The following is a 12,868-nucleotide window of genomic DNA, read 5'->3' as shown; positions in this document are numbered from 1 at the left end:
TTTTAGTCTCCAAAATGTAATTTTATTTATTTATTTAATTTTGGAGACAGGATCTCACTGTGTTGCACAGGCTGGAGTGTAGTGGCATGATCATAGCTTGCTGCAGCCTCAAACTCTTGGGCTCAAGGGATCCTCCCACCTCAGCCTCCCAAAAAGTTGGGATTACAGATGTGAGCCACCATGCCAGGCCTCTTTTCATTCTTGAAAACACTCAATAATACCTGGAAGGAGAAGTAAAGAAAACATTTAGAAAGTGCTATCAGAATATTAAGGTGAACAGGGATGCTGTAGTATTATGCTTATTCATAGTTCTAACAAATATTCAAGGAACACCTACTGTATTTCAGACACTATCTTAACTGCATGGGACATTTACAAAACAAGAGACAGACCCCAGTAGCTTACGCTGTACTCAAGAAAGAGGAGGAAATATGAAAAAAAATGCTAAATTATATGGAATGTTAGAATGTGGCAGGCATAATGGAGAAAAGAGAAGGTGAAGGCATTGAGAAGTGCTGGAATTATATGTAATATTACATAGCCAAGAGAGGCCAATTTGTGGATGGGTCTTTATTGGAAAAGGACATGGAGAGCTTAATGCCAGTGAAATAAAAGTTTAATGTTACTCAGAATTTCCCTAGAAATGGGAAGTACAGTATGCCATGCAGGGCCACAGGAGGAACAGGTTTCAGTCTAAAGGAAGAAGCAAGAGCTAGGGGAAAGCCTAGGCCAGATCAGAGCAAACAGCTGAGTACTGGCTAGTCTGAATAATTCTGGTTGGCTTCGATTTACAGGGGTGGTCTCTAGTTGCCTCATACCCTCACCCTGGTGTTAGAGTAGGTAGATAAGAGTAGGGCAGGAGAGAGGGACCCCAGGAATGTCAGGCAATTTTGGAGTCAAGGACAGGCAATCATAAATCTTTTCCTCTGAGATAATAAACAAAACAAGAGAGGGACCCCCGAGATGTCCAACTCCCATTGGGTGAAGGACAGGAAAGCATAAAACTATCCCTCTGAGATGATAAGTGGCCATGATTGGTACCAGGAGGGAAAAGAGTTTTCCAACAGATAGAAAACACCTGGAGCCAGTGAACCGCAACCCCTGATAAGGTTTCGAGCATGCACAAAATGGGGCAAGATGGCAACATTTGGTATTTGACCTTCCTCTGGGGGTGCATGACTTGTAAGGGAAGATCACCCCAAATGAGTATATGTATGACATCAGTAAACAAACTGCATGCGGCCCCTCCCAAGTACTGGCAGACCACTGTGCATGCAGTAGTCAAGCAACAGCCTACCCAAGGAAGGAGAATAAAGAGCCTGGGAAATAAGCAAATGTATAAAGTCCCAAGCCAAGGGATCAAGTGGGGCACTTGACCTCTCAAGTTATCCACTTGGCCCTTTTCCAAGTGTACTTTGATTCCTTTCACTCCTACTCTAAAACATTTTAATAAACTCTCACTCCTGCTAAAAAAAAAACTTGCCTTGGTCTCTTCCTCTGCCTTAAGCCAACCTCTGCCTCCTCGGTTGAATTTTCTTCTGAGGAGGCAAGGACCAAAATTGCTGCAGACTGCTGCAAAATCACTGGCAGTAACGCTGGGATGATTTAGTGCAGGGAAAGTATTGGCTTGGTGAGTAAGAGTTAGATAAAGAGGGTAGTTGGCTTGCCTTGCTCTCAAGGTAGTTGTTTACTATTTTTAGAAATTAGCTACCTCTGGTAGGGTAAGTCTCTCTGTCACCAGCAAGAATTTTAAGATGTCAAGACATATAATACAAAAAACAGAAACCATGATTAATACATATGCTTCCTTAATGAGAGGGTGGTTGAAAAAAAAGGTTGAGGAATGACAGCCCTGAACAGACCATTTCACAATTATAAACATAAAAATATTCACTTAATATGTGTGTTCTTGGAAATTATAAGATGTGCACAATGAATTTGGGGGCTACTGATTCAGGCAAGGTTTTAAGCTCAGAATTTTGTCCAAAACGGTCACCTTGTTACTTTTCTGGCCTTCAGGGAATATGGCCACTCAGCAGGTCCTGAGGAACAGCTGTTCCTCCCTGTTTCCTGAGGAACAGTGTTGGGGAACATGGGACATATGCTGGAAACAAGACACCCAATCCATGCTGTTTCAAAACACTGCAGGCTGTCAAGTTGTCCAGTTTCCAATAGAAGTGGGAGGCCCAGATTTTTAAATGGAATAACTTTTTATAGGTTCATTGAGGTGTAATCAACATGCAATGTACTGCACATATTAAAACAGTAAGTATATATATATATACATACACACACACACACATATATGTACACTTTTGAAATCATCACCCTATCAATGGTGTTGGACATATCTGTCACCTCCAAAGTTAACCTCAGGCCCTTACCTAAGGGGAAGTTTTATAAATAAAACCACAAAAAAATACACACTTTATGATGTCTAAAATAAAATTCCAGAAAATTCAAGTCACTCAATTGTAAAGGAATGTTAAAAGTTGCCTGCATATTCTGGAATGTATTATAAAAGAGCAAAAGTAAAATATGCAGGTGAGATATGCTCATTCTTATGATTACAACAATGCTTCCATGGGTTTACATTTATGTCAGAACTTATCAAGTTGTACACTTCAAATATATATAATTTATTCCACATCAATTATAACTTGATTTTTTTTTAATGGATGCAATTAACAATCTTGGTCATTGACACTTCAAAAAGTCTGGTTTACTAAGTCTCTATTGACTCTACCATCTAGCTCCCCAGGCCACGTAGAGGCAGACCTGCTTCAGTGGCAGGAAATACAGGTGAGCAATGAAGGCCATTTCCATCAGCGTTAAGAGGATTGCTACTGGATCACAAAAGCCGCACCAAGGACAACTGAATCTCTCTTGACTTCATCCTTTTTTTTTTGTCTGTGCAGCAATGGCCTTGAAGTAAACAGGCCAGAGAGGCTACAGGAATCCACAAAACCCTTGTTGTCTCTAGTAATAACTTGAGCTACAAGACACACATTTCTAGAGATTTCTGCACACAGTGATCTTGCAGTCATAGTCACTGGAACATTTGTGGATACTTTTTTTTTGAGACAGAGTTTCGCTGTTGTTGCCCAGGCCGAAGTGCAATGGTGCGATCTCGGCTCACCTCCCAGGTTCAAGAGATTCTCCTGCCTGTCTCCTGAGTAGCTAGGATTACTGGTGCCCGCCACCACACCCAGCTTTTACTTTTACTTTTACAATTTTTGTACTTTTAGTAGAGACAGGGTTTCGCCATGTTGACCAGGCTGGTCTCGAACTCCTGACCTCAGGTTATCCACCCACCTCGGCCTCCTAAAGTGCTGGGATTACAGGCGTGAGCCACCACGCCCAGCCTTTTTTTTTTTTTGGAAACAGAGTCTCACTCCATCACCTGGGCTGGAGTGCAGTGGTGTGGTCTCAGCTCACTGCAACCTCCACTTCCGGGTTCAAGCTATTCTTGGTGCGTCAGCCTTCAGAGCAGCTGGGATTATAGACGTGCACCACTGCACCTGGTTAATTTTTGTATTTTCAGTAGAGATGGGGTTTCACCATGTTGGCCAGTCTGGTCTCTGACTCCTGACCTCAAGTGATCTGCACGCCATGGCCTCGGAAAGTGTAGGGATTACACGCATGAGCCACTGTGACTGGCCTGAATGGATCTTTTTTTTTTTTTTTTTTGAGACGCAGTCTCGCTCTGTCACCCAGGCTGGAGTGCAGTGGTGTGATCTCAGCTCACTGCAACCTCTGCCTCCCAAGTTCAAGCAATTATCTGCCTCAGCCTTCCAGGGTTTCACCATCTTGGCCAGGCTGTTCTTGAACTCCCGACCTTGTGATCCACCCACCTCAGCCTCCCAAAGTGCTAGGATTAAAGGTGTGAGCCACTGCGCCCGGCCGGATGAAACTTTATATGAGGAACAGTCCATCTAATTTGCTGCAGTCTCCTCCATTCCCTATTATTCAACCCAGCGTTTCTTTACCAATTATGTTTCGCTCCAGCCCCATGGTTTTATAGCTAGGGACGCTAGCTCACTGAATTCTGTGTTTCAAGGGACACAGCTCCTTCACAGGACCTCATTAAGGGATTCTAAACATTGCAGGGCATTATGTGATATCCTCACTCAACAAGAAAAACTTTGTGTTGTCTCCAGAAACAATGGAAGTTGTCACAACTGCCCCCTCTGCAGAATGACCTCTGAGCCCACATGCAGGCAAAAATCAGAGCCAGAAAGCCCTGCAGTGTCTCCTAGAAGGCCTTGGTAACAATGCGAAATAGGCCAAAAATGGAGCAAAAGCTATATTCTGTCAGCATACTGTCCCCTCTGAGGCAAACAAAATTTGAATCCCCACAAATGTTATATACCCTTTTAAGCTGACAGAGTCCTATTATGTTTCCAAACTACTCCACAGTTAATACAACTTACAAGATTAAAGGTACTTAAACAAAAGGCCTTTATCATTGCACAAGCCAGTTAACAGGCAGTTCCTGGTACGTGGTGGAAGCTAAAAAATGCTTCATCACAAGCATCGCCTGAGATCAACAATGTCCTCAAAAAAGGCAATCCTCTGGAAGCTGCCAGCAGAACTCAGATCAGGTCCTGGGGCCAACACTGGGGTAGTTATATGCACTATGTAGCCACAGGAGGAAATGAGAAACCCCCCTAAGAGCTTAGACTACTCATGCTTTCCTCCAACTAATGGAAGAAGTCTGCCTCCCTGAGCATGTTGGGGTGGTGATTGATGCACACTCTGTGGGTCTCCCAGCGGGTAGTGATGAAAAGGCTTCAGCCGCAGAAACTGGCAGTGACACGAATCTGGTAAGGTCCCTGGGCAGGTTTAGAGAGTACAACATAGCTACACATGCTTCCCACATACCTCAAATTTATGGGAAATCCATGGATGTTTGGATACATGAGTCACATCAGAGAAGGCTCTTCTCAAAGGCTAGCCTCCAGTGCCGTCATACCAAGTTAAAACAAACAAACAAGCAAAAACACAATCACAGCATATATAAGGCCTTTCTTCTTTGGGAAATCTTGTGTTAAATGTCACAACACAAGCCGGACATGGTGGCTCACGCCTGTAATCCCAGCACTTTGGTAGGCTGAAGCAGGTGGATTACCTGAGGTCAGGAGTTCAACACCAGCCCGACCAACATGGTGAAACCTTGTTTCTATTAAAAATACAAAAATTAGCTGGGCATGGTGGTGGGTGCCTGTAATCTCAGGTACTCAGGAGGCTGTGGCAGGAGAATCACTTGATCCCAGGAGGCGGAGGTTGCAGTGAGCTGAGATTGCACCATTGCACTCCAGCCTGGGTGACGAGCAAAATTCCATCTCAAAAAAAAAAAAAAAAGTGACAAAATAATTTCCCACATTCACTGCACATGAACTCTTCTGTGTCTTAAGAGGCCAGAGCTTTGGCTAAAGGATTTCCCACATTCACTGCATTCATAAGGCCTTTCTCCAGTGTGAACTGTCTTGTGTTGAATGAGGTGATTTTTGCGGGTAAAAGATTTCCCACATTCTCTGCACTCATAAGGCCTTTCTCCAGTGTGAACTCTCCTATGCTGAAGGAGGGCAGAGCTTTGGCTATAGGATTTCCCACATTCATCGCACTCATAAGGCCTTTCATTAGTGTGAACAGTCTGGTGTCGAATGAGGTGGGTTTTTCGGATAAAAGATTTCCCACATATACTGCACTCATAAGGCCTTTCTCCAGTGTGAACTGTCTGGTGTCGAATGAGGTCAGTTTTGCAACTAAATGATTTTTCACATTCACTGCACTCATAAGGCTTTGTTTTAGTGTGAGCTCTTCTGTGTCGAAAGAGGCCAGAGCTTTGGCTAAAAACTTTCCCACATTCACTGCACTCATAAGGCCTTTCTCCAGTGTGAACTCTTTGGTGTTGAATGAGGACAGATTTCTGGCCAAATGATTTCCCACATTCACTGCACACATAAGGCCTTTCTCCAGTGTGAAATCTTTGGTGGTGAATAAGGTAGATATTGCAACTAAATGCTTTCCCACATTCACTACACTCATAAGGCCTTACTCCAGTGTGAACTCTCCAGTGTCGAAAGAGGTTAGTGCTATGGCTAAAGGATTTTCCACATTCACTGCACTCATAAGGCCTTGTGCTAGTGTGGGCACTCCTGTGACGATAGAGGTTAGTGCTGTGGCTAAAAGATTTCCCACATTCACTGCACTCATAAGGCCTTTCTCCAGTGTGAACTCGTTGATGTTGAATGAGGACAGATACCTGGCGAAAGGATTTGCCACATTCACTGCAGTCATAAGGCCTTTCTCCAGTGTGAACTCTTTGGTGTTGAGTTAGGTGAGTTTTGCGACTAAATGATTTCCCACATTCACTACATTCATGAGTCCTTGTTCTACTGTGTGCTTTCCTGTGTCGAAGAAAGCCAGAACTTTGACAAAAGGATTTCCCACATTCACTGCACTTGTAAGGCCTTTCTCCAGAGTCAGCTCTTTGGTGTTGAATGAATACAGATTTCTCTCTAAAAGATTTCCTGGATTCAGTGTATTTGAGAGGCTTTTGTCCAGTGGGAACTCTCAAATGTCTAATCCTGCTGTGTGGTCTCTCAATGGTGGGAGTCACCTGATGCTGGAGAAGTCCTGAGGTGGCTGAAAAGTCCCTCCCGACTTCCCCAAACGTGAAGGGTTTTCCTGACACATGGAACCTGCAGTTCATCATAAATGAGGCCTGGTCCCCATCCACTTTAAAGAGCTTCTCTCCATTATCAAGCTTCTGGAGCTGGTGAAGGTTTGAACTCATCCAGAAATCTCTTGATGCTCCACCCAAGTACAATTTCTGTCCACAGGGTGAGGCTTGGAGCTCAATCATTTGTAAAATGTCTCTCAGGACTGGGGTACAAATCTCACAGGGGTGACTCTTATCAGTGGATGTATCTGCCTTTGGAGTCCTGCCCTGTGACAGTTCTTCCACAGAAACGCTCTCTGCAGAAGGCGCCCCCTCATCTACTGCTCCACACCAGCAACCTGAAAGAAGAGAAATGCTGAGAAAACACAGGTTTACTACGGTGTGAGAAGTTACATCAAAAATGTGTGTCAAAGAATGAGTCTAAGAAAATGTTTTTAGGATATGAGAGCTGGTGGAAATTTGGGGAAAAAAGCCTCTACAAGTCACAGAACAAGGGAGGCCTTATGAGATGAAAGACACAAAGATGGGGCACAACTCAGAGAGAACAGGTAGGGTCTCTGACTCACTATTCTGCCAAAAGCTTTTATCAGGACTTCCTCCCCTGATGAGAAGAGAGGACTTCGGTACACTGCACAGAAGATTATTGGTGTCCAGGCCCAGTAGACACCCATGGGAACTGAATACTAGGTGTGGAAGGACTATTTAAAAACATGTGCACATCTGACAACATATTACATGTGGGTCAGTGTTAGAGAACACTCTAGAAGTTGCACTGGAAAGGAACAGGTGACACATGGAGGCCAGAAATTGGTAGCAGCTAAGGGCTGGAAGTCATGGATGAAATAAAAATCAGAACATGTGTAGAAAAGAAAAAAAAGAGAGAAATGATATATGTCCTATGGAATCGGCACCCAATCACTGAGAACTCAGGACAGGTTTATGGTGTGATTAGAAACAGCCCTAGTGTCTTGCCCTCCCTTAGTTGTCACTCATTAGGGCCAGGCCTCCTCTGAGACTATCTTGCTGTTTGCACCCTGTAAAGCAACCAGAGCCATCCCCGAATCCCAGTTGTGCAACTATACCGGACCTATAAGATGTAAGCCCTAAAGGGAAGACCAGAGAGGTGCACAGCCAGCACTGGCACAGAGCAACTCAGCACATGAAAAACTACAGCAGTGAAAAATAATGTTACAAGAAAATCTTTCAGGTGGATCTTTATGAAAAGCCTATGGACCAGTTAAGTAGTTACCATGATGATACCTGCAATTCCTGAAACAGGCAGCTTGAGATTTTAGTTAGAAGCAAAAGGCAGAACATGGAACAAAGAGCATCCTAGAACTGGAGAAAGCCATCCTGTCATGGAGAAGGCAAGGACAAATCCTTTAGGTTGAAAGAAAGATCCTGTCTCTCAGACCCTTCACTGCATACCTAGAGGAAACAGGTGTTAGGACAGTCTGAGAGTGCCTTGCTTGGCGATGTCCCTCAGAATACATATGCCAAGAAAGTGGGAAGGTCTGTAGAGCTCAGGGTCTAACTGAAGAAAGGACAGAGCTGCCTCAGGGACAGGGGAAAAGGAGAGACCCACAAAGGACACTGGGAGGAATAGGAGGGCCTTACCTAGGGATGCCATAACTGCAAAGTTCTCCAGCATCACATCGCGGTACAGGAGCCTCTGCATCTCATCAAGGAGCTCCCACTCCTCCTGGGAGAAGTAAATGGCCACATCCTCAAAGGCTACAAAACCCTGCTATGATGGGGACAGTTCATTCCATGATCAGCATCTTTCCTAGGACCCCAAGTTGATTCCCCCAAACATCCATCCCTGGCTCACCCTCCTCCCCATCTCCCCACCTCAGCGAATACAACAGGCCCTGATGCCACTGATGCCCACTCTCTCATGGTCTCATTGGTCACTGTGTTCCCCCACAGCAACAACAGGCAGGTGGACAGATAGAAACCACATTCTTGTGTCTATAAATTCTCCTGGAATCCCTCAGACCATGGCTCCCAAACACAACTGAAGGTCTGGGTTCACATTTCACCCTCATGTCCTCAATGTCCAGACTCATGAAACAAAAGCTCACACTCCGTCTTCATATGTGCATCACTCTTTCCACCACACCTCTCTTACCCAACTCACTCCCTCAGCCACCTCCACCCCGATCCCACAACACAGGCATCTCTCCTGCCTTCCTATATGTCACTCAGCACAAGACATCTAGAAAGTGCTTGCAAATTCAAACAAGTTCCAGGACTACCCAGACCTATGATGGTCCCTACTGCCACAGGCAGCCCCATATCCTGCTCTGAAGCCCTCCCTACCTGAGTCTACTCCTTTCATCAACCTCAGCCACCCAGAACCACATACATGTCTCAGATACACATGGCCCTTTCCAACTTGTACTGCACTAAACAGTAACTGCACTAAACAGTAACAGTAACAGTAACTGTCTTGCTACCCTTCATTCAAAACCTTGCCTGGTGGCCCTCCACCCAAGGTTAAGTGATGCTCCCAGATGACTACTTCTGCCCCTAAACTGATCCACCAGCCTGCATGAAACTCCCTAGGCATAGGAGCCAGTCATAAGATCCTGGTGAGGCTATACAGCAGTAAAGCATTAGGTCTGGCTTCAGCCTCATCTTGTCTGAAATCCCATTATGTCTCTAATATGGTTTGGCTGTGTCTCCACCCAAATCTCATCTTGAATTGTAACTCCCACAATTCCCATGTGTCATGGGAGGGATCCAGTAGGAGGTACCTGAATCATGGGGGTGGGTCTTTCTTGTGCTGTTCTCGCAATAGTGAATAAGGCTCACGAGAACTGATGGTTTTAAGGCTGGTTGCAGTGGCTCACGCCTCTAATCCCAGCACTTTGGGAGGCCAAGGCGGGTGGATCACTTGATCAGGAGCTTGAGACCAGCCTGGCCAATGTGGTGAAACCCCGTCTCTACTAAAAATATGAAAATTAGCTGGGTGTGGTGGTGGACGCCTGTAATCCCAGCTACTTGGGAGGCTGAGACAGGAGAATCCCTTGAGTCTGGGAGGTGGAGGCTGTAGGGAGCTGAGATCTCACCACTGCCCTCCAGCCTGGGGAACAGAGCAAGACTCCATCTCAAAAAAAGAAGAACTGATGGTTTTAAAAAGAGGAGTTCCCCTGCACAAACTCTCTTTTTGCCTGCTGCCATCCACGTAAGATGTGACTTGCTCTTCCTTGCCTTCCACCATGATTGTGAGGCCTCCCCAGCCATGTGGAACTGCAAGTCCATTAACCCTCTTTTTCTTCCCAGTCTCAGGTATGTCTTTATCAGCAGCACGAAAACGGACTAATGCAGCCTCCACATCCATCTTATATTCACTCATCCTTCATAACCCTTGGCCACCTGCCTGGTATCCTCTCTCTGTATTATTCCTAGGGCTGCTTCCCTCTATAACCTGTATTTGTGATTTCCACAACATCCATCCAGATACCCAAGTATGGTACCCTCTTGTGGCTCCCACCCTTCCCCTTCCTGGCCTGCTATTAATATTATCATCATGACCAGGAATCCCACTACTAAATGGGATCTATGATGTTATGGGCTTAATGTTTCTGCCCCACGCCCACCTACAAAATGCTTACGTTGAAGCACTAACACAATGAAGCCTAATATAATGTGATAGTATTTGGAGATGGAATCTTTGGGTGGTAATTAGATTTAGATAAGGTCAAAAGAGTGGGGCCCTCATGATGGAATTAATGCTTTTGTAAGAATAGAAAGAAAGAGATTCCTTGCTTTCTTTACATACTCCCTCCCAGGAAAGGCCATGTGAGGACAAAGCAAGAGGGCAGCCACTGCAAGTCAAGAAGCAGCCCATCACAAATAAGTGAATCTAGAGGCACCCTGATGTAGAATTTCCTAGCCTGCAGAACTGTGAGAAACAAATTTTTGTTGTTTAAGCCACCAATATAGGTTATTTCATTATCAACCCAAGGTAAGACACTGATATAGCCTGGATATTTGTCCCCTTCAAATCTCACTTGGAAATGTGATCCCCAATGTTGGAAGTGGGGCCTAGTGGGAGGTTATCTGGGTCATGGAGGTGGATCCCTCATGAATGGCATAGTATCCTTCCAACAGTAATAAGTTCACATGAGACCTGGTTGCTAAAAAGAGACTGGTGCCTCCCTCCTGCCTTGCTGGCTCCCTTTTTGCCTTCTGCAATTATTGGAAGCTTCCTGAGGCCCTCACCAGAAGTGGAGACTAGCGCTAAGCTTCCTGTACAGCCTGCAGAACTATAAGCTGTAATAAACCTTGTTTCTTTATAAACTACCCAGCCTTAGGTATTTCTTTATAGTAATGCAAATGGCCTAACAGACATAGGGCTCCATCCTAGTTCAATAATATCCTCCACTCTTTGTAGAAGTCTCTATCCTGCACCCTTCCTCAGAGTCCAAGACCTGTGTGTCCACCTAGCCACTTGATATAGCTACTTACTTATTCTCTAAAACATCTCATATTTTTAACATGGACAAAACACATTTCTGATGTCCTGAGTGAAAAACAATCCTACTATCTACTTGGCTCTCCCAGTAGGTGGAGCTTCTATGCTTCCAGCTACTAAACTCAAAAAGCCTTGAGTCACCCCTTCTTATCTCTCAGTCCCAATACCAGAAAATCAGAGCCGACCTACAATCCAAAATTCAACCATTTCTGCCACACTGTGGCCACTACTCTGGCCCACATCATCTACACTCACCTGGACTATTGCAGTAGTCTCCTCTTTCCTCTTTGGTATTGCTACCAACTCCCTTAAACCCACAGTCTGTTGTCTGTGCTCAGCCACAGGAGCCTCATGAGGCCTGGGGAAGATCACCTCCCTCTTCTGCTCCAAATCTTCATTGCTGCCATCATCTCCAGAACAAAGACATCTGAGACAGCCATTTAGTTTCTAACTCCTGTACCTCTGCTCTCTGTTCCCATGAGAAGGAAATGAGACTTGAGGTTCTCTTAACCAGCTCAGCCTCACCTCCAAGCAGCTCCAAACACCTGTACTTATCTCTGGGACAAACTTCCACATTCATCCTATTATTTGCCAGCAACAGGTACCACCTCATATAATACCCACCCTGGACATATTTTTGTTCAGAGTCCCTAGGCTCAAAGCCTGGAAAAGCGGTAAGTAAAGAATCCCAGGTCACCACAGTCCCAATCCTAGAGATCCCATTGCTGGAATCAATGAGCTTCTGGATTTCCTCCACTTACCCTTGTAGGGTCTTCAAGTGCTTCTTACGGACCTATAAGTACTAGTGGCAATCTGTGGGAGGAAACATGTTCTGAGAGGCAGGTGACCAAAGTGTGGCTCCATGGACTTCTGGTTCCAATGTGGAACACCAGAGCCAGGTGTCCTGGGATGACTGCTTTGTATCTGGGTGTCAGTCCTTGGTGCTGACTTTTACCAGCTTTCTGACCTCGTAAAAAGACTAGGTCCCTCCATGCCTGCTATCATCACTGCCCTTCCAGCGCGTTCCTCTGAACAGCTTTTGTGAAACTTTCAGAAGCGTGACTGGGGCCGTGCCCCTCTTCTGTCCTACGCGCTGTGGCCCTCAGTGTGCTGGTGAAACTCAGTGGGGCCAATGCAGCGCGGCGCTGCCCCACCCTCTGCTACCTGCACGCGTGAGGCCGGCCTGGGTCTCCCCAGCCTCCCGGCTCAGGCGCAGCTCCAAGCCGTTGCCCGCGCAGCCCCCTGACCGTGTCGCTCTCCCGCTCCCTGCCACACTACCAGAAACGAGATCCAGCACCAGCGCCTCACTGTGCCGGACAGTGCGGTCTGGGCTGCAGAAAGCCCTTCACGCGTCCCTCAGTTTCGGGTGGGGAGGGCAGAGGAGGCCGGGAGGACGCAGCGCTCACCTGGGTCGGGGCCCTCAGTGCCGCCGCCATCGGACTCTGGGCGGAGCGGGCCGGGAGCGGTGGACGATCCGGGCGGAGACAAGAGCAAAGCTGTCACTACCGCCGGCGACCGTCAGGCCCCGGCTGTGCAGCTGAGAAAACGACTCTCCTCGCGCCTTCTCGCTGTCAGCACCTAGGTCCAGATCCGGCACTCGCGGATCTGACACAAGCCAAAGTGCCCGCCACAGGGAGGACGCCGGAAGTTCCGCCCCGACAAGTTGGACAGAGCGGAAATGTCCCTCCCCTGAGCCT

The 12,868-nt window shown here is 46.3% G+C and overlaps 1 protein-coding gene across 6 annotated transcripts; it reads right to left on the bottom strand.

Annotated features, from left to right (window-relative positions):
• ZNF530 (zinc finger protein 530) lies at window positions 1-12,845 on the bottom strand. 6 transcript variants are annotated; one of them, XM_063800928.1, is made up of 4 exons: window positions 12,578-12,836; window positions 8,306-8,390; window positions 4,885-7,026; window positions 1-221 (listed from the first exon to the last, which is right to left on the bottom strand). In XM_063800928.1, the coding sequence occupies exons 1-3, from the start codon at window positions 12,605-12,607 to the stop codon at window positions 5,387-5,389; spliced, it is 1,755 nt and encodes a 584-aa protein (XP_063656998.1). In that variant the 5' UTR covers window positions 12,608-12,836; the 3' UTR covers window positions 1-221; window positions 4,885-5,386. The 6 variants fall into 6 exon arrangements, with proteins under 6 accessions (XP_063656998.1, XP_063656997.1, XP_063656996.1 ...); XM_063800927.1 differs by having other exon boundaries at window positions 8,306-8,432; window positions 12,578-12,828; XM_063800926.1 differs by having other exon boundaries at window positions 8,306-8,435; window positions 12,578-12,823.
• Between the last annotated feature and the right edge of the window lie 23 nt (window positions 12,846-12,868).

Source organism: Pan troglodytes, chromosome 20, assembly GCF_028858775.2.
Source record: "Pan troglodytes isolate AG18354 chromosome 20, NHGRI_mPanTro3-v2.0_pri, whole genome shotgun sequence".
In the NCBI taxonomy this organism is placed as follows: Eukaryota; Metazoa; Chordata; class Mammalia; order Primates; family Hominidae; genus Pan; species Pan troglodytes.
This window is presented reverse-complemented; position numbering and strand designations above follow the sequence as displayed.